Here is a 26,309-nt window from a genome sequence, read left to right as displayed (position 1 = left end):
GGAGAATGGCATTGAAACATGTGAAATGTCATGTATGAAACGAGATGCCAGTCCAGGTTCAATGCACAATGCTGGATGCTTGGGGCTGGTGCACTGGGACGACCCAGAGGGATGGTATGGGGAGGGAGGAGGGAGGGGGGTTCAGGATGGGGAACACATGAGAAATAAAGGAATAAATTAAAAAAAAATTAAAATAAGCACACAGATATCTGTTCCCCTACTATGTGTAATTTTATTTAAATGATTGACTAAAAATGATTATGATATCTAATGCTGTGGTAAATATATTTGTGCCTGTAGAATTTCTATTTCAGTACATTAATTTTCTGGATTGAGTTTGTGTGACAGCAGTCTTCTCTTTATGAGTATCAACAGTTTTCTCTCCATTGGATAACATTCTTTTCGGTATATAGTGTAAAGGGATTGTAGAAACAGTCTAGTGCATTGGCTAAGGTGCTAAAGGAGAATAGGATAGATGAATGACAGGCAGACAGCAGACAAGAGGGCCCCAGAGTGAGATCCATGCAGACAGATGGTGGAGAGTTCAGTTAGAATGTGCTTGGAAACATCAGGGGAATTAAATAGAAACAGAAGTGAACAGGAAGGTTAAAAGGTAAAATGATGTCTTTTCTCCATTTATTTGTAGAGGACGGATAATAACAGTCACAGGAGAGTAAAAACTCATGAATTCAGAAAAGAGGTTGCAAAAAAGGTCATGCCAGGTAGTAAATGAGAGTCTGGAGCCCCTTAAGCCTGGGTTGAAGTCCTCACTGTGGAAGTTACAAGAGGACATTGTAACTCATTCTATGCATAAGATTATGGACTGGAATAAGTTTATAATAGTTCAGAAGGCTACTGCATACTGCCAGCATGCTTGCTGACTTTAAATGTGTACTTCAATTTATATATTATCTTAAATTTTCAGTTATTTAAATGTAAATCCTATAAAAGTATACATTTCAGATAAACTACAGCTTTGAATGAACCTCCTATAGGTTGACCTGTTTCCCCCTCCAAAATATACAAAAAGATACACTGAATCCTTAACTCCCAGCACCTCAGAATATGATCTTATTTGGAAATTGGATCACTGCAGATGTAATTAGTTAAAATGAGGTCACACTAAAGTAGGATGAGTCCTTAATCTGGTATGACTGGTGTCCTTATAAGAAGAGAAGAGACGACAGACATGACACACAAGTGGAGAGGCTACGTGACAGTGGAGAGAGAGACTGAAGTGCTGCTGCTACAAGTCAAGGATCGCCAAGGCTTGATAGAGACTACCAGAAGCAAGGAAGATCCAGGAAAGAATTCTAGCCAAAGTCTCAGAGAAAGCATGGCTCTGCTGACACCTCGTTTTTGGACTTCTAGCCTCCAGAACAGCCGGGAAATAAGTTTCTATTGTATAGCAGCCAGCCAATAGGAAATCAACACAGAACCTATTAATTTTACCAGAGCGATATGACTGAAGCATCCTATCTCCACAGGTGAGGCTATCCTAAGTGAAGCTGGAAATCGTCTTTTCAGTTGCTGCTGCTGCTGCTAAGTCACTTCAGTCGTGTCCAACTCTGTGCAACCCCAGAAACGGCAGCCCACCACGCCCGTCCCTGGGATTCTCCAGGCAAGAACACTGGAGTGGGTTGCCATTTCCTTCTCCAATGCATGAAAGTGAAAAGTGGAAGTGAAGTCGCTCAGTCGTGTCTGACTCCTAGCAACCCCATGGACTGCAGCCTACCAGGCTCCTCCGTCCATGGGATTTTCCAGGCAAGAGTACTGGAGTGGGTGCCATTGCCTTCTCCCGTCTTTTCAGTGTAGACATGCTAATGTGACTGCTAAGTCAAAGTGAAGATGAGTCTTGAAGGAACATCACGCTGGAAAGAAACTGCCAGCTCTGTACTAGTAAATTCTTATCTACCTACTTCCTCACCCAGCTTATAAATGAGAATGGTAAAGAAAACTGGATCAAATAGATTTGAATATCCATTATGGATGGGATATCCTAGGAACTCTGGAGCAGAAAGATACACCACTTACTATATTGAAACTGCTATTTTTTGGGGGTAAAATATTAAAAAGTGACAATTTCATATGCTTCAACCTAATAGGTTACACTGGAATTTAGAAGGTGATATTATAGATTTCTAACAATAAAAGGGGCTACATAGTAAACTTCAGATGAGAATTATTGCATCTTAAAAGATGGAAAAGATTCAAGAAGACCCTGAAAAGTGATGGGTATTTGGGGGTGGGTAGTGAAGGGATGAATTTCACTGAAGATGTAAGTCCATGTTCAGGAGTCAGGAGGGAAGATTCATGAAAAGTATCTTGGTCATATGTTTAAAGAAGATCTTCAGTGCTTGACTAAGGAGTTCCAGTTTATTTGTTTGAAATTAGTGAATAAATTGTCAAAGATGGTCTGGAGAAGAAGATGAGAAATGATGGTTTAGGAAATTAACTTGGCATATATTTATTTAGCAAGTATTTGTTGAGGACAATTTGGTGTGCAGACTGCCTGGAGAGTTGTGACACTGAAGGCCCAGGAACCAAGAAGGAGATTATGAAGTAGTAACTATGTTGTTAGCACAGTGTAACTATGATGTTGTATGTACTTGAACTGGAGTGGTGGGGTGGAAGGAAAAATTAAGGCAGTTTGGAGGACACCTGAGAGAGCTTAGTGATATATTTAATTGTGCAAGAAGGAGATGGAGTCAAAGATGATATCAAATTTTTGCATTTGAGTGAATTTAAGAACGGCCTTAATAACAAAAATGGAGAAAGCAAGACTGAGGTGCTGATTTTTTAAAAAACTTTATAATCTCAAAAATATACAAGCACCTCATGCAACTCAATACCAGAAAAACAAACAACCCAATACAAAAGTGGGCAAAAGACCTAAACAGACATTTCTCCAAAGAAGACATACAGATGCCTAATAAATACATGAAAAGAATGCTCAACATCACTCATTATTAGAGAAGTGCAAGTCAAAAGTACAGTGAGGTATCACGTCACACTGGTCAGAATGGCCATCATCACAAAGTCTACAAACAATAAATGCTGGAGAGGGTGTGGAGAAAAGGGAACCCTCTTACACTGTTGGTGGGAATGCAAACTGGTACAGCCTCTATGGAAAACAGTGTGGAGATTTCCTTAAACAGCTGGGAATAGAACTACCATACAACCCAGCAATCCCATTGTTGGGCATATACCTCAAGGAAATCAGAATTGAAAGAGACACGTGTACCCCAATGTTCACTGCATTACTCTTTACAATAGCTAGGACGTGGAAGCAACCTAGATGTCCATTGGCAGATGAATAGATAAGGAACTTGTGGTACATATACACAATGGAGTATTCCTCAACTATAAAAGGGAACACATTTGAATTGGTTCTAATGAGGAGCCTATTATACAGAGTGAAGTAAGTCAGAAAGAGAATGACAAATACTTTATATTAACACATATATTACGGAATTAGAAAGACAGTAACGATGATCCTACATGCAGGAAAGCAAAGGAGACACAGATATAAAGAACAGACTTTCAGACTCATTGGGAGAAGATGAGGGTGGGATGATTTGGGAGAAGGGCACTGAAACATGTACATTACCATATGTAAAATAGATGACCAGTGCAAGGTCGATGCGTGAAGCAGGGCACCCAAAGCCAGTGCTCTGGGACAACCCAGAGGGGTGGGGTGGGGAGGGAGATGGGAGGGGGGTTCAGGATATTGGGACACATGAATACCCATGGCCGATTCATGTTGATGTATGGCAAAAACCATCACAACATTGTAAAGTAATTATCCTCCAGTTAAAATAAATACATTAAAACAAACAAAAAGTAATAGATATCTTAGTAGAACTTTTCAGCATAGGACAGAGAATGAGGTTACCTCAGAGTTGCCAAGAGAGAGGTTATGGTTGAGGGCATGAAAATGGACCAGATCTTTAAGGGGGATGTATAAATTGAAATTATGCATATTATGATTAAATTGAAAATTATGCATATTATTCCCAGCTTTACACCTTTTAATTATAACCTCTCCCTGACATATCTTACTCATTTCCATCCTTGATCAAACAGTAGCTCTATCTCACACCATTCTTGAAGTTCAGGGACTAATATAATCATTACATATTTTTCTGTTGTCACCAGATGATTTTGTAAAAGGGCAGATGGATATTTGTGGTTTAGTTTTCACCATTATGTTATAGAAATTGAAGGCCCCTGAAGGAGAGAGTTTATCTTATTTAAAACTATCTCCAGCATTTAGCACAGAATTCACTACACAGTAGGTAGTTATTACATGTTTCTCCCACAAATGAACTTTGGAGACACTATTGAAAATATGTAAAATGAATTACAATGATTCATAGAACAGTAAGTAGTTCATTCAAACTTCTGAAATACTGATTTTACATCTTGTTGAACTGTGACTTTTGTCAACCGAGATCCAGAGGGTTAAAAGTACAAGTCTGGTTTTAAAAATGCATCTCTGTTTTTAGAAACTAGCCATCATAGGATGTCAGCCTTCCTATCTATTAAACTATAATAGCTAGAATCAATCGTCAAAATTCCACCTCAGTCTCTAAAATCCAGTGTATTAGCTTTGCTATAAAGTATCCTTCAGCTTATCTATTTTTTCTTTCTTTAGACAGAATTAAAGAGATCATTCCTCCACCCCTACCCCCGCCACTTACACTGTGAGAGACAAGGCCAAACTGCAGACTTTTTTTTCCTCTTACAACCTTGCAGACTGCCCAGCTCCAGGCAGCAGCAGGAGACGTCAGGTAGCCTGATATAATTTATTTCCTCCTTGCACCAGCTGGTATCACATTCTAGATCTTGAAATTCCCAGGGTTCATTCATCTTCAAAATTTCTCACTTGACAATGAAAAGAGGACTACGAACTGAGTCTGCATTTAATGTACCATAATGCCAATCTTGGTGCATTGTTTTATGAATTATAGCTAAAAGAGTTTATACAGTATTTGACAAAAAGGACAATTCCCCACTTGTTTGTGAAGCTAGTTAGTTAACCACAAGAGTTAGAGCAGGGCTGTTTCCTTTTCTAGTTTAAATATGATGTTTGGATCAGGTACAGAGAATTGAAATCAGAACTCAGGACAGAGGTATTACCTGTTAATTTAAAAATTAGTGGGAGAAAGTGAAATTTGCCTTTTTTCATTATTGCATATAAGGGATAGTGGCAAAATGGCATTATAACTTCCTCTGAGTATTTTATTATATATCTGCAATTTTGATTAAAATTTATTTTTGGTGTTTGTAATTAAGCTTGTGGGTGTACTTAGAGCACTGTTAGTTTTCTTCTCTGGATAAAACACTAGTGAAAATAAAACCAGATCGTGGCCGGTAGATCTGAACTATTTTGATGGGTGCTCATCTTAATTATGTCTTGTTGACTTCATGTCCCTTGCCATGGTCTGAATTTCTGTCTGCTGTGACCTGTAGCTGGGAATGGAGGGATAAATATTGGGGTTACAGCTGCATCAGCAAATAGCTGACTGATGTAGGGAAGGACACAGGGAGGCATTGGCCAAGGTGCTTTCTTAGGTCTCTTTCTGCACTCAAATCTTATACTTGGTGGTGGAAATGTCTAAATAGGCCCGTTATGGAGAATGAAGAGAGAGAATACAATATTTGACAAAGGAAGAGCTCCCTTTCTGGGATTGCCCTGTCAGGTTTCCTTCCTCAGTAGGTTACCTTACTCACTAAGTGACTCACTCCTATGTACCAGCCTCATGGTAAATAAAGTCTAAATTTGTGGAGTGTCAGTGGGTCTGATTTCAGAACAAGATGAATCTTAGTTTGGTCTCTTGGGCCTGCCTTTTCTTAGCTGTTTGACTTTGGGCAAGGTGTACTAGACCTTTCTAAGCCTCCTCAGGATTCTCATCTCACAATGCCTTCCTGACAAGGGTTATATAAAGATTTAATGAAATGAAGAAAGTAATGCGCAGTGTAAAACATGGTGCAAATTAGGTGCTCAACAAATAGTGGTTTCCTTCTCCTTCCTCATTTTTGTTAAGTAGGATTATAATTTGCCAATATCGTAGTTACCTTGGAAAGAATTTTAAACATTGCTAAATATGAATAACCTTTCCCAAAGTTCTGTTAAACAGGGGACTGTGTGTTTGTGTGTTTCCGTGGTGAGGGTGTGAGTTTGTGTGCTTGTGATTACCTGTGTATGGGTGTAAACTCGAAATTCAGATGAAATGGTGTATCAGTACCGGTCCTAGCTCACTTACAGTGATCTCTAAGTTGCTTCTAAATCAGTCACTCCAGTTAACCCAATTCTAGAAGTCTAACTGAAGAATTGGAACTGATATCTGGATAATCCAGACAAATATTATTTTCTAAGCCAAGCTGTTAGTTAGCATTATATTTATAAAGCATTCCTTCACACCACATATAATGTGTAAAGCAGGAGCAAAGAAGGTATATTCCCTTTAAATTTAAATAGAAAGCTGTTACTGCAGTTCCACTGTTCCATCTATTGTGAAAACGGAGACCAGAGAAGAAAACACATTTATGTCAATCAACAGGTAGCACGTTTTGAGGTGGACTTATCCAGATAATTGCCCTAATTTTTCATCCTGGCCTGTGATTGTTTTCTTTTTTCCCGCTTCACACAGTTTTGCCTTTTTCTTTGTCATCGTCAGTTTGCACTTCCTGACATCCTCTGTGTCAGCTGGCCACATTATTGACTTTTATTTTTGTGGAGGTCACTTCTGTAGGAGCATCTCTTCAGCTTCTGATTGCCCTTAGTGAAAGGAATTTGAATAAAAATGTCTGACAGATGCTACTGAGATGGAGGAGGGTTTGCTGGTAGAGAGGTGAATCATAATGTGAAAGCTGTATAACTCAGTTCCCCCAACACCCACTCCAATTTTGGCTCTTTGACAATGCTTTCTCTTTGAGAAAGAAGAACAGTTTGATCTGAATTCTTATTAGGTTCTGAGCCACCAAATTAGAATCTAATAAGCTCATTTGGAAGGGTTTTGAATTAGCTTTAAACAGACCCATGCTGAGCTCATAGAGGAGACCCTCCTACTCTTTCCAGGCAACCTGTAGTTTGTAGACTTAATTTTCAAAGTCTCTTCTTTGTCTCTTTTCTCATGTTGTGCTCTTTTCTCCCTTTGAATGGACTACTTCTAGCTATATCTTACACTTCTAGGGAGAATTGTAACACATCTTACACTTCTAGGGAGAACTGTGACACATCTTATGTGTGACATTAGTTAAGAAAGTCAGAAATTTAGAGAGAAAAAAGACACCTTCTTCAAAATAAGAAAAACTTGGCTTCTGGAATCTTCCTGTTTGGCATTCTCCAATAGCACTGATTATCTTTTTTTTTTTTTTTTACACCTTTTTATTTGTATTGTGGTATATTGATTAACCAGAGAAGGCAATGGCAACCCAGTCCGGTACTCTTGCCTGGAAAATCCCATGGACGGAGGAGCCTGGTAGGCTGCAGTCCATGGGATCGCTAAGAGTCGGACACGACTGAGCGACTTCACTTTCACTTTTCACTTTCCTGCATTGGAGAAGGAAATGGCAACCCACTCCAGTGTTCTTGCCTGGAGAATCCCAGGGATGGGGGAGCCTGGTGGGCTGCCATCTATGGGGTCACACAGAGTCGTACACGACTGAAGAGACTTGGCAGCAGCAGTAGCATAGCTGATTAACAATGTTGTGATAGTTTTAGTTAAACAGTGAAGGGACTCAGCCATACATATGCATGTACCCATTCTCCCCCAAACTCTCCACACCCCATACACTGGTTATATTGAAATGAGAAGTATTTGGGCATAAAAATACTTTCCCAATATATATCATTACCTTGCTTGTGCATGCATGCTCATTCGCTTCAGTTGTGTCCAACTATGTGTGACCCTATAGACTGTGGCCCACCAGGCTCCTCTGTCCATGGGATTCTCCAGGCAAGAATACTGGAGTGGTTGCCATTACCTTCTCCAGGGGATCTTCCCAACCCAGGGATCGAACCTGTATCTCTTATATCTCCTGCATTGGCAGGTGGGCTCTTTACTACTAGTGCCACCTAGGAAGCCCAAACCTTGCTTGTAGATGTACAGAAATGTAAAATTGTTTAGAAAAGTAAGATCCTGGGGTGGTTAGGAGGGGGAAGAAATAGTATTACGGTCAGCCTGTTGGACCTCTGAGGAAATTGAGAGAGTTAAAGAGGGAGAGGAATAGGCATGGTGATTAGGTGGAGGAGACAAGTTGCCAAGGTGGGTTGGGGTTGACTGTAGGTAGCAGTCAGTATGCATCTGCGGTTATCATTTTGTACCTGTGCAAATTTACCTGTAGGGTAGATTCCTAGAAATGCAGCTGCACAGTCAAAGTGTATGTGCTTTCTTAATTTCCATAGTTATTGCCAAGTTGCTTGATATAAAGTTTGGATCAATTTACATTTCCATGAGCAACATATTCATAGCACTTAGACACGTTTTTTTTTTTTTTCCCCCCCTCCTTTTCTTTTAGCCTCCCCTGGTATGGACAGGAAGTACATGTGAGTCCAATTCTCCTTTCTTGGTAACTAACTTGGTTTACCTCTCACAAAGCCGTTACTGTTGTTCAGAAGTTCTACCAGTACTTGCCTATGCTGACGTCCTCCATTACCACAGGACACTTAGTGGATTTTACCAACTAAAGAGTCATGTTTCCTCAGCTCAGTGAAAAATTTCCCTTATTTCTTGGATGATTCTCTCAACTCCATTCTGTTCTCTCTCTCTGGAACTCCTGTTAATAGTGCAATGGAACCACTGAATCTACCTACCCTTCTTAGCGTTTTAGTTTTTCTCACACTCTTCAGCTTTATTTTTCTGCATAGTACTCCAGGAGAACTCCTGATTTTATTGTCCTGCTTTTTTATTATGACCTCAGCCCATCCACTGAGCTTTTTGAAAGTGGCCATAATATTTAACATTTTCAAGGTCTCGGTTGCTTCTTATTAGAAGCGGACCTGGAGAGGGCATGACTGCTGCTTGACCCAGGCTGTCTGAAGCTCCTCCTCTGTCCTTTCAATATATGCTCCATCCTCTGGTCTTTTCGCCCAAGCCATTTCAAGGACACAGCCTTGAGAGAGTCAGGTGTGTTGAGGCTGGACTGCATACATGACCAAACCTATTAAGGTCTCTATATAGAGTCAAGATTCCAGCGAGTGGGAATGGAGATCTAGTCATTTCATGGTGCCCAGACAAGCCTCCTGGGTAATTCCCTTGCTGCTTAACCCTGCCACCTACCAATCTGGAGTGCCTGTTTTTTTTTTTTTTTGGTCTCTCCTTGCCCTCCCTGTACCAGGACTGTTTTCAGATTTCACCCAGGGAAGTTCCTTTTTTAGAGAAGCCTGTTATTTCTAAATGGAGTTAAACCACACTGAAAACTTACATTTCTATTTCCTATGCTGACACTGTTTCTCGTGAAGTTAATTTTTCTGGTTGTTGAGTTTGGTAGTTTTCTTTCATTTTGTTGATTCTCCTCTAATGTATGAGGGTTCTTGGTGTTCCGTCCATATTTATACATAACTGCCCTTGATTGATCCTTATTGGTTAGTTCAAGCTTAGTTTCTGCATCCCAGGAGAGAATCTCCATTTCCTTGACAATGGGTAAATGTTTTAACGATAGGGATTCTCAATCCAGCACTCACTGAGGGAGGCAGGGGCTATATGGCTGCGTCCCCTTTCATTTAGGGTGTATGGGGAGCTTGTTTCTTGGATGCAGAGTCTACTGTTCCCTCCTAATGGCCTTACATGACTCATGGCAGTGTCCTCCTTCTCTTACCACAAGGGACATTCTGAGGGTACTTGTCAAAACCCTAGTGTTATATGCAGAGTTGATCTAAATTCTTTAGTGTGTGCTCACTCAGTCATGTCTGACTCCTTGCTACCCTCTGGACTGCAGCACACCAGGTTCCTCTGTCCATAGTATTTTCCAGGTGAGAATACTTTAGAGTCTGTAGCAAATGCCACAGTCATGGTTCTGTGGTTAGAGGATCAGTCCAGCTCCTTTCTATTCCTTTAATCACCTGTTTACTTACTGCCTCTTCCTTTTCCAAGCCTCCATGGGTCTAGTTTGGGGATTATTTCAGGTTTCTGAGAAAATCCACATTTTCTTGCATGTTCCTTGCTTTTGTCCTGATAAGTTTACAATTTCTTTAATAGTGTTTACAGTTTCTGTTAGTTTGACTTGCTTTATAACTTTTCTTACTGCTCTGGTCCTCTGATACCTTCCTCAACTTTCTAGCACTAATATAGATTTATTTGTATGTTCTCTTTCTCCTGTACTTTTAATAGGATTCAAAAACAGAGGCAGTTGTACGTATGTGTGTTCTGTATGACTAGTGAAAGAATTTTGGTTTTCCAAGTTTGTAGCTATTTTAGGAGAACTATAATATTTTCCCTAGCTTTAATGAACCTACTCCAGTGTTCTTGCCTGAAGAATCCCAGGGATGGGGGAGCCTGGTGGGCTGCCATCTATGGGGTCGCACAGAGTCAGACACAACTGAAGCAACTTAGCAGCAGCAGCAGCAGCTTTAAAGAAGCATATTTGACAACTAAAAATTATATATATTTAAAGTTACAACATGATGTTTTGATGTATGTATACATTGTGAAATGATCACCACCATCAAGGTAATTAACATATCCATCAACTCATATAGTTACCATTTGTGTTCATTAAGAAAACTTAAGATCTATTCTCTTAGCAAATTTCAAGTATGAAATACTATATTTTAAACTATAGTCACTATATAGTACATTAGATCTCCAGAACATAATCATCCTGCTTAACTGAAAATATGTACCCTTTGACCAATAGCCCCAATTCCCTCCTACCCTTCGCACCACCAGCCCCGGGCCACCACCATCCTACTTTCTACTTTTATGAGTTCACTTTTTAGATTCCACATATGAGTGAGATAATGCAGTATTTTTCTCTGTCTGGCTTATTTCACTAACCATAATGTCTTCCACTTTCATGTGTTGTTGCAAATGACAGAATTTCCTTCTTTTTACAGAATAAATAATATTCCATACATGTACCACATTTTCATTATCCATTCATCAAGTGTTGATGGACATTTGAGTTGTTTCCATATCTGGACTATTGCAAATGATGCTGTGATCAGCGTAGAAGTGTGGATATCTCTTGGAGATAGAGATAAATCTAGTATTTTAAAGACCAGTCTGCCTCTCTCATTTCTGAGGTAATATTTAGAATTCTTTTTTAGATTACCCCTCAACATAATTTGAAATCATTACTTGTGTAATTGATACTTATACAGAGAAGTGGCAGTGCCAGAATTTTACCAAAATCTTACTTTCACTTCTCATAATCTAATTTTCAACACTTAGATTCTCATTTCACAGTTAAAATGCCAAAAGTGGGGGAATATTGTCTACTGGAGCTTTTAAACATGATTTATGAAAAAAAAAACCTACTTACTTGCTCTTCATTACTTTAACCTTTGTAGGAATGTGTTATTTATCACCTACCACAATTTAGACTGAGGAACAAAACAAGCTCATGGACTCTATAACTCATGTTGTTTTGTGATAACATATTGGTCCATGTTTAGACTGCAGCTTTATTAAGGATCCCTACGCTCCTCTGAAGAATTGCCTTGATTTTTTTTTAAAGCAGGCAAAGCCCTTTAAATCTATAAAAGATGATAAAATTATGATTGATTCTTATGCTTTTAAAAATCTCCAATCTTTTTTCTCATTTTAAAATGGAAAAACATATTGACTTTTGGGAAGTGGAGATGTAGGAATGTTCATATTTAGTTAGCTGGAGAGAGATTATGAATTGAAATTTCAAAGCCATATTTTAGTCAAAGGGTAATGGAAATTTAGAGCAAAAAGGCATCTTTAGATAGCTTTGTGGTGATGTGTGAAGACCAGAGAACGGAAGTCAGAAAACCTGAGGTTGACTTCCTGCTTTCCACTTTCTCATTGTGTGACCCAACTCATGGCATAAATTCTTTAAACTCTATTCCCTCATCTGTGAAAGTAAGAAAATCCCTGCCTTATAAATTGTATTGTTTTTGTCAGGATGAAATGATACAGTGATACAGTATACAAAAAGTCTATTGGGAACTATGAGCTCCTGTTCAAATGTATGATGATTACTTTTTTATGAAGGAGAAAACAAACTAAGTGCTGTGCTTAGTCGCTCAGCTGTGTCCGACTCTTTGTGAACCCATCGACTGTGGCCCGCCAGCTCTGCTGTCCATGGGGATCCTCCAGGCAAGAAAACTGGAGTGGGTTGCCATTTCCTTCTCCAGGGAACTTCCCAACCCAGGGATCGAACCCAGTCTCCCACATTGTAAGCGGATTCTTTACCATCTGAGCCACCAGAGAAGCCCAAGAATACTGCAGTGGATAGCCTATCCCTTCTCCAGGGGAATCTTCTAGACCAAGGAATCAAACTGGGATCTCCTGCATTCCAGGTGGATTCTTTACCAGCTGAGCTACCATTACCAGTGGTAGAACCAGGTCTCCTAAATCAGTCTGATAGTCTTTCCAACTGGAATATAACTTTTAAAATGTGCTCATTTGCTTAGCTACTCAGAGACCTTACCAGAACTCTAAAGTTATGCCACTCTCCATAAAGACCTGAACTTCTGAATCTTACTTAGTAATGTCTTTTTGTGGGTAAGAGGAAGCAACTGGTTTAATTTGATGGGTCTTGTTCTGTCTGTTGTGGTCTAAACCACCTAAGCTGGTCCTTTTTTTCCTACTTTTTACCAGTTATGCCATGCTAAAAATCTGCAATTTATACCTAGAGTGGTATTTCCCTGCCTTAAATCAGCTTCGTAACATAATTTTACAACACACTTCTTACATGGACCTTTTTTTTTTTAAATATTAATTTGGGGGAATTCCCCAGCAGTCCAGTGGATAAGACTTTGAGCTTTCATTGCCCAGGGCGCCAGTTCGATCCTTGGTCCAGGAACTAAGTTCCCTCAAGCTCCATGGTGCAGGGAAAAAAAAAATTAAGTAATCAATTTGGAGCCAAGCACTGCAGAAAAGGCTTCTATTTTTGATTCTTATTTAATAGACTATATAGGATTCCCCACTCACATTTTACTTTGGCAAATCTGCATATTCAAGATACAGTTAATTGAGACTTACAGTATTACTCACTTAAGCAGATGTGGGAAAACAGGCAATAACTCGTTCAAATAGAAAGAGGTGAATATTCATGTCCAGCTAAAGGGAAGCAAGAGAGAAAAAATATGAAACGTGACAATCTTTTCACATAATATTTTTAGAACAATAATGATGCAAATTGGGAAGTTTGGAAGGTATTAAAACAGTAAGAATCCTTGTGGTTTTTGGAAAGAGCTACCTTTTGTTTTTGGCGGAAACATGTATTTTCCCATGAATCTATTTCATGTTTTAAAAATTTCTAGACCGTTATTTCTCTGGAAAAGGGGGTAAAAGGAATAAAATAAAAATGGCACAACTGACACAAACAACCATTTAGGCGGAAGGAAGGGAGGTTGAGAAATCGATGGGGGAGGGGTCCCCACTGTATCAACAGGAGCCTGCAAACTGGGATGCCAGCCTTTCCCCCCAGCACAGCATGAACAACCCTTCCTCCTAGGGTCTCTGCCCTGTCCCACCTTGGGCACCCCCAACCCCGTGGGAGTGGACGGTGAGAAGTTGGATTCCCAGGCTGGGGACAGGAACTGTGCTGGGGGAGGGGCCTGGGGTCAGAACATGCACAGGGAGTGACAGGCAAGGGCACTGTCTCCCCAAGGGAGGGACTTGGGGGGGAGGGAGGGGAAGAGTAGATACCAGAGGCTGGCATTGGCTCCTCTTCCAGCATCAGGTGAGAGACAGGACCAAGAGACAGGACAGTCAGAGCCTCCTGGGCAAAGTACTTGACATCCACATCTCGGTCCTGGGTCAGCTTCTCCAGGATGGGCTTGACCTCAGTCTGCAGTGTGCTGTTTTCCAGGATGGACCCAATCTTCTGTAGGGACTTGGCCACATTGAAGCGGACATTGGCGACAGGGTCCCCAGCCATATACAGCACTGTGGGCAGCATGTGCTTGGTGGTGATATCCTGCCCACAGACCTCAGACAGCACATTGATGCAGAAGAGTGTAGTCATGCGGTGCAGGTAGTTGGGTTCCTCAGACAGGGTGAGGACCCTCGGGATGACAGCGGCAAGGGCCCACTCCTTCCCAAACTGCTCCACCAGCTTCTTCAGGTTGTTGGTGGCCGCCTCGCGGATGGCATAGACATGATCCACAAGCCAGGACATGCACAAGGAGTGGAGCTGTGCATCAAAGAACTCCAGCCCAAACTGTCCAGCCAGAAGAGGCATGTACTCAATGATGACCAGACGCACCCGCCAGTTGGCATCCTCTGCAAGCTCCATGATGGTGGGGAGCAGGAAATGGGACAGATCCTGGATGCCGATCACCTCTTTCATGTAATGGAGGTTAGAGATGACGTTCAGCCGCACATCAGAGCACTCATCCCTCAGCAGAGCCAGGAAGAGGGGCATGATGTGCTCGATGGTGTTATCTTTGCCCAGGATGGGGCAGAGGCCTAGGATGACGGAGGCCAGGGCTGACCTGACATGCTGGTTGGTATCTGAGACCAGCTCCTGGCTGAAAGGCAAGATCTCGGTCAGGATCACATTCTCCCGATAGTCAGCGGAGAGATTTTCACAGAATTCTTTGAGCTTGTAGGAGGCAGCGGCCCTCACCTCAGGCTCATGGTCTTGCATCAGGTTCTGGAAGGCAGGGACCAGGCCCGTTTTGGTGATCTCAGGCCTCACTGCTGTCTGGAGCTCTGTGAACTTCTCGGCCACCATGTAACGGACGCGCCAGGATGTGTCCTCAGCAGCCTGGCACAGAGTAATCATCACCAGGGCCTCTAGGATGTCCTGGGGCAGGAGCTGGGCGATGTTCACGCACACTTCCACCATTAGCAGCCGCACTGAATCCTGCTCGTCAGAGGCCAGGTTGGAGAATATGGGGATGATCTCACTCTTCATGTCGTCAATCTCAAGCACCTTGGTGAAATCCCCCAGGTTGGAGGCTGCTGCACTCCGCACCACGAGGCTGTTGTCTGAGCACAGATCCCGGAAGCACTGTAGAAGTTCTGCCTTGATGGCAATGGACACGCCAGGGTAGCAGACGGAGAAAAGGCTGCAGGCTGAGATGCGGGAGTTGACCAAGTTGCCGCCCACCAGCCGCTTCACGAGTGGCACAAAGTAGTCCTCGAGATGGGAGGGTGAGTGCTCATGCGAGATGGCCCTCAGGGACTGCACCGCCTTCTCCCGCACTATGGCCTCCTCCTCCACAGCCAGCAACTCTAGGGGTGGAAGCAGGTGGTGAACATACTCAGGACCTCCGACCAGAGGGGTGAAGGTGCCCAGCTGCTCCGCTAGGGCCAAGAGGACCTCGTCCTCGTCGTACATAATGTCTATAATGAGGGGCAGAAGCTCACTGCGGGTCTTTTCGACTCCAAGGGCCAACGCGATGGTGGACAGCTTATTGATGCTGTTGATGCGAAGCTGAATGTCCTCATTCTGGAGCTCGTCTATGAGGATCGACATGGGGTCGAGCGAGTTATCGCCGTCAGCCGCCGCCATCTTTGTTCCTCTCAGACTGCAGCCGGCCTGAGCCCCTTAATAGGGACTCCTCCACAGTGATTGGCCATGCTACGCTGTCCTGAGCCTGCGTTTCATTTCATTTGTCCAAACAAACGAAGTCCCACCTACCACCCATTTGCCATTGGCTGAAGGGACCACATTAACTTCGCAGGAGCCTGTGGTGGGGTTGGGAGGAGTGCATGATGGGACGGGGGAGGACGCAGCGGAGGGTTGGGGGTGGGGGACGCGCAGAGGTTGTTGGGGGAGTGGGGCGGGGTTTCCCTGGAGCCTCTATGGTAAAGAGTGCACCTGCTTCAGAGGAGACCGTGGTTTTATCTCTAGGTCGGGATCATCCCCTGGAGAAGGGAATGGCTACTTACTCCAGTATTCTTGCCTAGAGAATTCCATGGACAGAGTAGCCTGGCCTCTGGGTGTCAGGTACAGTCCATGCGGTGGCAGAGTCATACACGACTTAGTGACTAATGCACACATGCGAAGGAGAGGAGGATTCTATTTTCATTATTAATTAGAAAACTTGACGTGCAAATGGTCTGGATATCTAGTTCTTATAAAGAAGAAAGACAAATTTAAAATGAACTTTTAATTTTAGAAGAATTTCAGATTTCAGAAAAATTATTATGGTAGTACAAAGGGTTCTCAAATATTCCACACCAGTTTTCCATTTTGTAACATCTTATCTTGGTGTGGTACTTTGTTCACAATGGGCGAACCAGGATTCATATATTAGTGTTAACTGAAGTGCATTCTTTGTTCAGATTCGTTTGCTCTTCTTTATCTGATACCCTTTTTCTGTTCCTAGATCCCACCCAGGTTTATCACATGACATTTTGTTGTCAGGTCTCCTCTAGACTATGATAGGTTCTCACACTTTTCTTGTTTTTCATGACTTTTGACCGTTTTGAATACTATTCAGGTGTTTTGTAGAATGTCCCTTACTTGGGATGTGTTTGACGTTTATCTTAGGGATAGGCTGAGGTTGTGTATCCTTGGGAAGAAGACCACAGAGGTAAAATGCTATTTTTGTTTCCTCATTGTAAAGTTGCTCTTTCTACCCCTTTCTATACTGTGGTCTTTGGAAGAAAGTGACTCCACACTTACGGTGTAGGGAGGAAAGACTGAATTTTAACTGTAATAGAAAAAATCATTATCATTGGCAAACCTTCTATTCGGAAAGTGATTAATATCATAAGTGCATTTGGCAGGCTCCTTTGACCAGTAAACTCCGAGACGTGTATTTTGTGGCTAACATATTAGTAGGCAAAATGGGCGGCCCTATTTCTTAGAACCAGACTCTTCTTTAGGGCAATTTCTTTGTCTTGGGAGATGGCCAGAATTACAGGTGCTGAAATTTTAATTTACTGCTGCTACCAGTGGTGGGCTACAGTCCATAGGGTCGCACAGAGTCAGACGTGACTGAAGCACACACGCTCCCACCTCTTCTCAGAGATATTTCAGGTCTTACACACTCTTGTGTCACATGTGAGCAAACATCCAAATCACCTTGTTGTTGTTGTTTAGTCACCTCGTCATTTCCCAGACTTTTGTGACCTCATGGACTGTAGCCCGCCAGGCATCTCTGTCCATGGGGTTTCATAGGCAAGAATACTGGAGTGGGTAGCTGTTTCTTTCTCCAGGGGTTCTTCCCAACCCAAGGATTGATCCCAGGTCTCTCGAATTTCAGGGAGATTCATTACTATCTGAGCCACCAGAGAAGCCCAAGAATACTGCAGTGGATAGCCTATCCCTTCTCCAGGGGAATCTTCCAGACCCAGGAATCAAACTGGGGTCTCCTGCATTCCAGGTGGATTCTTTACCAGCTGAGCTACCATTACCAGTGGTAGAACCAGGTCTCCTAAATCAGTCTGATAGTCTTTCCAACTGGAGTATAACTTTTAAAATGTGCTCATTTGCTTAGCTACTCAGAGACCTTACCAGAACTCTAAAGTTATGCCACTCTCCATAAAGACCTGAACTTCTGAATCTTACTTAGTAATGTCTTTTTGTGGGTAAGAGGAAGCAACTGGTTTAATTTGATGGGTCTTGTTCTGTCTGTTGTGGCCTAAACCACCTAAGCCGGTCCTTTTTTTCCTACTTTTTAACCAGTTATGCCATGCTAAAAATCTGCAATTTATACCTAGAGTGGTATTTCCCTGCCTTAAATCAGCTTCGTAACATAATTTTACAACACACTTCTTACATGGATCTTTTTTTTTTTTTTTAAATATTAATTTGGGGGAATTCCCCAGCAGTCCAGTGGATAAGACTTTGAGCTTTCATTGCCCAGGGTGCCAGTTCGATCCCTTGTCCAGGAACTAAGTTCCCTCAAGCTCCGTGGTGCAGGGGAAAAAAAAGTAATTTATTTGGAGCCAAGCACTGCAGAAGAGGCTTCTATTTTTGATTCTTATTTAATAGACTATATAGAATTCCCCACTCACGTTTTACCTTGCCAAATGTTTGTGAAATTCTTGGGTGTTTGGTTCCCTTTTATAGCTGCTTCCACAAAGTAGCAAAAAGAGCTGGAGGATGACTTTCCACCTCAGTCTAAGGTTAGCTGGAACAAAGTGGTCCCAGTTCTCTCCCAGAGTTCTCCAGATAATTAGAGGGAAGCTGAATGCCTCATGTTTAATAGAATTATTTAGGTTCATTAAATAAAAGGATCCAAGATAAGGAAATTGAATCTGCAGATTCAAGATACAGTTAATTGAGGCTTACAATATTATTCACTTAAGCAGATGTGGGAAAACAGGCAATAACTCATTCAAATAGAAAAAAGGTGAATATTCATGTCCAGCTAAAGAGAAGCAAGGGAGAAAAATATGAAAACGTGACAATCTTTTCACATAATATTTTTAGAACAATAATGATGCAAATTAGGAAGTTTAGAAGGTGTTAAAACAGTAAGAATCCTTGTGATTTGTAGAAAGAGCTACCTTTTTTTTTTTTTTCTGGCGGAAATATGTATTTTCCCATGAATCTATTTTCATTATTTTTTTAAAATTTCTAGACCTTTATTTCTCTGGAAAGGGGGTAAAAGGAATAAAATAAAAATGGCACAACTGACACAAACAACCATTTAGGTGGAAGGAAGGGAGGTGGAGAAATCGATGGGGGAGGGGTCCCCATTATATCAACAGGAGCCTGCAAACTGGGATGCCAGCATCTTCCCACAGCGCAGCATGAACAACCCTTCCTCCTAGGGTCTCTGCCCTGTCCTACCTTGGGCACCCCCAGTCCCGTGGGAGTGGATGGTGAGAAGTTGGATTCCCAGGCTGGGGACAGGAACCATGCTGGGGGAGGGGCCTGGGGTCAGAACATGCACAGGGAGTGACAGCCAAGGGCACTGTCTCCCCAAGGGAGGGACTTGGGGGGAGGGAGGGGGAGAGTGGATACCAGAGGCTGGCGTTGGCTCCTCTTCCAGCATCAGGCGAGAAACAGGACAGTCAGAGCCTCCTGGGCAAAGTACTTGACATCCACATCCCGGTCCTGGGTCAGCTTCTCCAGGATGGGCTTGACCTCAGTCTGCAGTGTGCTGTTTTCCAGGATGGACCCGATCTTCTGTAGGGACTTGGCCACGTTGAAGCGGACATTGGCGACGGGGTCCCCAGCCATATACAGCACTGTGGGCAGCATGTGCTTGGTGGTGATATCCTGCCCACAGACCTCAGACAGCACATTGATGCAGAAGAGTGTAGTCATGCGGTGCAGGTAGTTGGGTTCCTCAGACAGGGTGAGGACCCTCGGGATGACAGTGGCAAGGGCCCACTCCTTCCCAAACTGCTCCACTAGCTTCTTCAGGTTGTTGGTGGCCGCCTCGCGGATGGCATAGACATGATCCACAAGCCAGGACATGCACAAGGAGTGGAGCTGTGCATCAAAGAACTCCAGCCCAAACTGTCCAGCCAGCAGAGGCATATACTCAACGATGACCAGACGCACCCGCCACTTGGCATCCTCCGCAAGCTCCATGATGGTGGGGAGCAGGAACTTAGACAGCTCCTGGATGCCAATCACTTCTTTCACGCAATTGAGGTTAGAGATGATGTTCAGCCGCACATCAGAGCACTCATCCCTCAGCAGAGCCAGGAAGAGGGGCATGAGGTGCTCGATGGTGTTATCTTTGCCCAGGATGGGGCAGAGGCCCATGATGACGGAGGCCAGGGCTGACCTGACATGCTGGTTGGTATCTGAGACCAGCTCCTGGCTGAAAGGCAAGATCTCGGTCAGGATCACATTCTCCCGATAGTCAGCTGAGAGATTTTCACAGAATTCTTTGAGTTTGTGGGAGGCAGCGGCCCTCACCTCAGGCTCATAGTCTTTCATCAGGTTCTGGAAGGCAGGGACCAGGCCCGTTTTGGTGATCTCAGGCCCCACTGCTGTCTGGAGCTCTGTGAACTTGTCAGCCACCATGTAACGGACACGCCAGGATGTGTCCTCGCCAGCGTGGCACAGAGTGATCATCACCAGGGCCTCTAGGGCCTCCTGGGGCAGGAGCTGGGCGATGTTCACGCACATTTCCACCATTAGCAGCCGCACCGAATCCTGCTCGTCAGAGGCCAGGTTGGAGAATATGGGGATGATCTCACTCTTGATGTCGTCAATCTCAAGCACCTTGGCAAAATCCCCCAGGTTGGAGGCTGCTGCACACCGCACCAAGAGGTTGTCATCTGAGCACAGATCCCGGAAGCACTGTAGAAGTTCTGCCTTGATGGCAATGGACACGCCAGGGTAGCAGACGGAGAAAAGGCTGCAGGCTGAGATGCGGGAGTTGACCAAGTCGCCGCCCACCAGCCGCTTCACAAGTGGCACAAAGTGGTCCTCGAGATGGGAGGGTGAGTGCTCATGCGAGATGGCCCTCAGGGACTCCACCGCCTTCTCCCGCACTATGGCCTCCTCCACCACGGCCAGCAACTCTAGGGGTGGAAGCAGGTAGTGAACATACTCAGGACCTCCGACCAGAGGGGTGAAGGTGCCCAGCTGCTCCGCTAGGGCCAAGAGGACCTCGTCCTCGTCGTATAGGATGTCTATAATGAGGGGCAGAAGCTCACTGCGGGTCTTTTCGACTCCAAGGGCCAATGCGATGGTGGACAGCTTATTGATGCTGTTGATGCGAAGCTGAATGTCCTCATTCTGGAGCTCGTCTATGAGGATCGACATGGGGTTGAGCGAGTCATCGCTGTCAGGCTCTGCCATCTTTGTTCCTCTCAGACTGCAGCCAGCGCTTTGCTAAAACAGGGATAGGGAATGCGTGGAATGGAAGGAGTAAAGAAAGGCATGAAGATGCCTGAGCCACTTTACTGGGGCGACCCCACAGTCATTGGCCATGCTACCCCTAATTGAGCCTCTGTTTCTTTATTTCATTTGAACAAATGAAGTCCCACCTACCACCCATTTGCCATTGGCTGAAGGGACCAGATTAACTTTGCAGTAGCGTGTGGTTGGTTTTCGATGTGTGCAGGACAGGAGGGGGGAGCACGCAGTGTTTGGTTGGGGGTGGGGAACGCGTGGAACTTGGGGGAGTGGGGCGGGGCTTCCTTGGAGCCTCTGATGGTAAAGAGTCCAAGTGCAATGCAGGAGACCCTGGTTTGATCTCTAGGTTGGGATGATCCCCTGGAGAAGGGAATGGCTACCCACTCCAGGTTCTCGCCTGGAGAATCCCATGGACAGAGGAACCTAGCGGGCTATAGTCCATGGGGTGGCAAAGAGTTGGACAGGGCTTAGTGACTAATGCACACATGCAAAGGAGAGGAAGATTCTAATTTCAGTATTAATTAGAAAACTTGACGTGCAAATGGTCTGCATATCTAGTTCTTATAAAGAAGAAAGACTGAAATTTAAAATGAACTTTTAATTTTAGAAGAATTTCAGATTTCAGAAAAATTATTATGGTAGTACAAAGGGTTCTCAAATATTCCACACCAGTTTTCCATTTTGTAACATCTTATCTTGGTGTGGTACTTTGTTCACAATGGGCGGATCAGGATTCATATATTAGTGTTAACTGAAGTGCATTCTTTGTTCAGATTCGTTTGCTCTTCTTTATCTGATACCCTTTTTCTGTTCCTAGATCCCACCCAGGTTTATCACATGACATTTTGTTGTCAGGTCTCCTCTAGACTATGATAGGTTCTCACACTTTTCTTGTTTTTCATGACTTTTGACCGTTTTGAATACTATTCAGGTGTTTTGTAGAATGTCCCTTACTTGGGATGTGTTTGACGTTTATCTTAGGGATAGGCTGAGGTTGTGTATCCTTGGGAAGAAGACCACAGAGGTAAAATGCTATTTTTGTTTCCTCATTGTAAAGTTGCTCTTTCTACCCCTTTCTATACTGTGGTCTTTGGAAGAAAGTGACTCCACACTTACGGTGTAGGGAGGAAAGACTGAATTTTAACTGTAATAGAAAAAATCATTATCATTGGCAAACCTTCTATTCGGAAAGTGATTAATATCATAAGTGCATTTGGCAGGCTCCTTTGACCAGTAAACTCCGAGACGTGTATTTTGTGGCTAACATATTAGTAGGCAAAATGGGCGGCCCTATTTCTTAGAACCAGACTCTTCTTTAGGGCAATTTCTTTGTCTTGGGAGATGGCCAGAATTACAGGCGCTGAAATTTTAATTTACTGCTGCTACCAGTGGTGGGCTACAGTCCATAGGGTCGCACAGAGTCAGACGTGACTGAAGCACACACGCTCCCACCTCTTCTCAGAGATATTTCAGGTCTTACACACTCTTGTGTCACATGTGAGCAAACATCCAAATCACCTTGTTGTTGTTGTTTAGTCACCTCGTCATTTCCCAGACTTTTGTGACCCCATGGACTGTAGCCCGCCAGGCATCTCTGCCCATGGGATTTCATAGGCAAGAATACTGGAGTGGGTTGCCATTTCCTTCTCCAGGGGATCTTCCTCCCCCAGGACTTGTTGAAATGCAAATCCTACAGCCCTACTGGAGACAACTGAGTCAGAAACATTGCGGGTGGAGCTCTGAAATCAGAGTTTTAACAAACCCTCGAGGTGATTTGTAATTCCCTAGGGGTTGGAGAAGGCAATGGCACCCCACTCCAGTACTCTTGCCTGGAAAATCACATGGAGGGAGGAGCACGGTGGGCTGCAGTCCATGAGGTCGCTAAGAGTTGGACACAACTGAGCGACTTCACTTTTACTTTTTACTTTCATGCATTGGAGAAGGAAATGGCAACCCACTCCAGTGTTCTTGCCTAGAGAATCCCAGGGACAGGGGAGCCTGGTGGGCTGCCGTCTCTGTCGCACAAAGTCAGACACAACTGAAGTGATTTAGCAGCAGCAGCAGCAGGGGTCAGTGGCAAAGAATCCACCTACCAATGCAGCATGTGCACAATTGCTCTCATTTCACACACTAACTAAATAATGTTCAAAATTCTCCAATCTAGGCTTCAACAGGACATGAACAAGAGCTTCCAGATGTCCAAGCTGGATTTAGAAAAGGCAGAGGAAGCAGATATCAAATTTCCAATATCTGTTGGGTTATAGAAAAGCAAAAGAATTCCAGAAAAGCATCTGTTTCATTGAATACCCTAAAGCCTTTTACCGTGTGGATCACAACAAACTGTGGAAAATTTTTAAAGACATGGGAATCCCAGACCACCTTACCTGCCTCCTGCAAAACCTATATGCATATCTAGAAGCAACAGTTAGAACCGGACATGGAACAGCAGACTGGTTGCAAATCGTGAAGGGAGTACAGCAAGGCTGTATATGTCACCCTGCTTAATTAACTTATATGCAGAGTACATCATGTGAAATTCTGGGCTGGATGAAGCACAAGCTGGAATCAAGATTGCCGGGAGAAATATCAGTAACCTCAGGTATGCAGATGACACCACCCTTATGGCAGAAAGCAAAGAGGAACTAAAGAGCATCTTGATGAAGGCGAAAGAGGAGAGTGAAAAATCTGGCTTAAAACCCAACATTCAAAAAAAGAAGATCATGGCATCCAGTCCCATCACTTCATGGAAAATAGATGGGGAAACAATGGAAACAGTGACTGACTTTGTATTCTTGGGTTCCAAAATTACTGCAGATGTTGACTGCAGCCCTAAAATTAAAAGATGTTTGCTACTTGGAAGAAAAGCTATGACAAACCTAAACAGCATATTAAAAAGCAGAGACATTACTTTTCCAACAAAGGTCTATCTAGTCAAAGCTATAGTTTTTCCAGTAGTTATGTATGAATTCCAAGTCATGTATGAGACTTGGACCATAAAGAAGGCTGAGTGCCGAAGGATTGATGCTTTTGAGCTGTGGTATTGGAGAACACTCTTAATAGTGTCTTGGACTGCAAGGAGATCAAACCAGTCAATCCTAAAGGAAATCAGTCCTGAATATTCATTGGAAGGACTGATGCTGAAGCTGAAGCTCCAATACTGTGGCCACCTGATTCGAAGAGTTAACTCATTGGAAAAGACCTTGATGCTGGGAAAGATTGAAGGCAAGTGGAGAAGGGGACAACAGAGGATGAGATGGTTGGATGGCATCACCTGCTTGATGGACATGAGTTTGAGTAAGCTCCAGGAGATGGTAAAGGACAGGGAAGCCTGGTGTGCTGCAGTCCATGGAGTCACAAAAAGTCACAACTGAGTGACTGAAAAACAACAATCACCCAGGTAGCACAGTGGTAAAGGATCTGCCTGCAAATTCAGGAGACGCTAGAGACTGGTTGATCTCTCTTTTGGAAGATCCCCTGGAGAAGGAAATGACAAGCCACTCCAGTATTCTTTCCTGGAAAATCCCGTGGACAGAGGAGGCTGGCTGGCTACAGTCCATGGGGTCACAGAGTCAGACAAGACTGAGCACATTGATACTGACTGCAGTGCCCATAGATTCAAAACACCTTAGTGGCATTAGCTTAATTCTGTGTTCAACTGCTGCCTCAGAATTACAGTTTGTGTTGGGCCTTTATCTTTCAGTTAGGATTGCTACAAGGAACAACCTTTGATATTTGCTTCAGGCTTTTCTGTGACTCATTTTATGGACTCTGCTATTTGCCATAGTTTCCTCTACATAAGGCCCCAGTTGAATTCCTCCACTCTGAAAACCCTGTTTTCACTAAGAAACTGATGTAAGATCCGTTCTGGGAGAAAGAGAGTGGTATGGTATGTTGTTTTGGCTTCTGGAAGGCTTATAGTCTCGATTAACACAACTATACTGACTCCTTGTATTCCTACATTTATTCCTTCATAGGATGGTCCTGCTCCATTTTACAAAATTATTTTTGTATTTGTACTGTACATTTCTGGAAATTAATAATATTAATCAGCATGTTCAGTTCAGTTCAGTCGCTCAGTCGTGTCTGACTCTGCGACCGCCAGGCTTCCCTGTCCATCACCAACTCCAGGAGTTCACTCAAACTCACGTCCATCGAGTCAGTGATACCATCCAGCCATCTCATCCTCTGTCGTCCCCTTCTCCTCCTGCCCCCAATCCCTCCCAGCAGTCATTTAACGTTTGCATCCTCCCTAAGTTAAAAAATTTTTTTCATTGAAATATAGTTTACAATATTGTGTTAGTTTCCTAGGTACAGCAAAGTGATTCCAATGTATACTTTTAATATATTTATATATATAAATCTTTTTCATTCCACTCTAAGTTTTAAATTCATTATTTTTCCCATTTTACAGATAAGAGAATGAAGAGTCAGATGACTCATCTTCCTAAAGGTCCCCCAAATATGAAGCGGTGAACTAGGGGCTGAAACTCACCTCTGTCACTCTCAGCTGGTGCTTCTCAGGATTCCTGAAGTTTAGAAGCAGCAGCTGCGTGGTTTAGAAGATAGAACCCAGGTGGCTGGTTATAATCACTGGAACCTGGCGCTTCTTACGGACTTGGCTTTCTCATTCCAACAATGGCGGATAATAATGCTCTCCTCACAGAAATTGTCTTAAGAGTTGGAGAAAATCATGGATATAAAGTACTTTCGGAATCCCGTGTTCATGGTAAGTAGTTGTCTTGCCGCTCACACTGTTCACTGAACCCAGAGTAGATAAGGAGTGACCGGGGAAGATGGAAGAAGACTTGAAGAGCTGTGGGGACTGCAGTCATGTTTATTCTCTCTGGGCAGCAGCCGCCGCCACAGGGAGTCTTCAAAGACTACTGATATGCTAGGACAGACAAAAGTGGCCCATGGCCAAGTGGGTGCGCAGGCCCAGTGCTACCAAGGTCAGCAATATCGTTGTTGATAGAATGTAAGGTATGAGGCGGTGAGAGAGTGGGACAGGAGAGCCTGACTGACTCCGTGTTGTCAGTTAACTTCTCCACAATCCACCCCTCAGGGTCTCCTGTCCCACTGTTTACATAGGCTCGGCCCTCTGTGGCTTCTTTCTGGTGAACACCGCTGCTGCTTGTACCCATATTCCACAACAACAGTGAAAGCTACAATAACAAACCACTAGAGTGCAGGCTACACACCCAACACAGAGAAAACTCCAATGCCAGGGACTGGACAGGCTGCCCACCATTCTTGCACTGGGTCTCCGGTTAGGCGTTGCACGTCATGGATTTCTCACATCCTGTGGCTCCACACGGAGCATAACAGGGGAACTCATGATAGACCTCAGGGAGAGTACAAATACACCTTTCAACACTGAG

The 26,309-nt window shown here is 43.5% G+C and overlaps 2 protein-coding genes across 3 annotated transcripts in view; both read right to left on the bottom strand.

Annotated features, from left to right (window-relative positions):
- Nucleotides 1-15,664, bottom strand: part of LOC616695 (serine/threonine-protein phosphatase 2A 65 kDa regulatory subunit A alpha isoform) — a 31,253-nt gene extending 15,589 nt beyond the window's left edge. The window contains exons 1-2 of one of the 2 annotated variants that reach the window (XM_005228364.5): nt 13,851-15,664; nt 13,182-13,259 (exon numbers count right to left, since the gene is read on the bottom strand). In XM_005228364.5, the coding sequence (XP_005228421.1) occupies nt 13,228-13,259; nt 13,851-15,663 (1,845 nt within the window). In that variant the 5' untranslated portion in view covers nt 15,664 and the 3' untranslated portion in view covers nt 13,182-13,227. The remainder of the gene's footprint in view (nt 1-13,181; nt 13,260-13,850) is intronic. The other variant, XM_005228363.5, reaches the window with a different exon arrangement.
- A 3,427-nt stretch (nt 15,665-19,091) lies between these two features.
- LOC132344360 (serine/threonine-protein phosphatase 2A 65 kDa regulatory subunit A alpha isoform-like) lies at nt 19,092-26,011 on the bottom strand. Its single transcript, XM_059883873.1, has 2 exons — nt 25,424-26,011; nt 19,092-20,907 (listed from the first exon to the last, which is right to left on the bottom strand). Exon 2 carries the CDS (start codon nt 20,872-20,874, stop codon nt 19,105-19,107), a length of 1,770 nt encoding a protein of 589 aa, XP_059739856.1. The 5' UTR covers nt 20,875-20,907; nt 25,424-26,011; the 3' UTR covers nt 19,092-19,104.
- Between the last annotated feature and the right edge of the window lie 298 nt (nt 26,012-26,309).

This window comes from Bos taurus, chromosome X, assembly GCF_002263795.3.
Source record: "Bos taurus isolate L1 Dominette 01449 registration number 42190680 breed Hereford chromosome X, ARS-UCD2.0, whole genome shotgun sequence".
Taxonomy (NCBI): domain Eukaryota; kingdom Metazoa; phylum Chordata; class Mammalia; order Artiodactyla; family Bovidae; genus Bos; species Bos taurus.
Note: the sequence above shows the minus strand (reverse complement) of the source record. Positions and strands in the feature narration are given on the sequence as shown.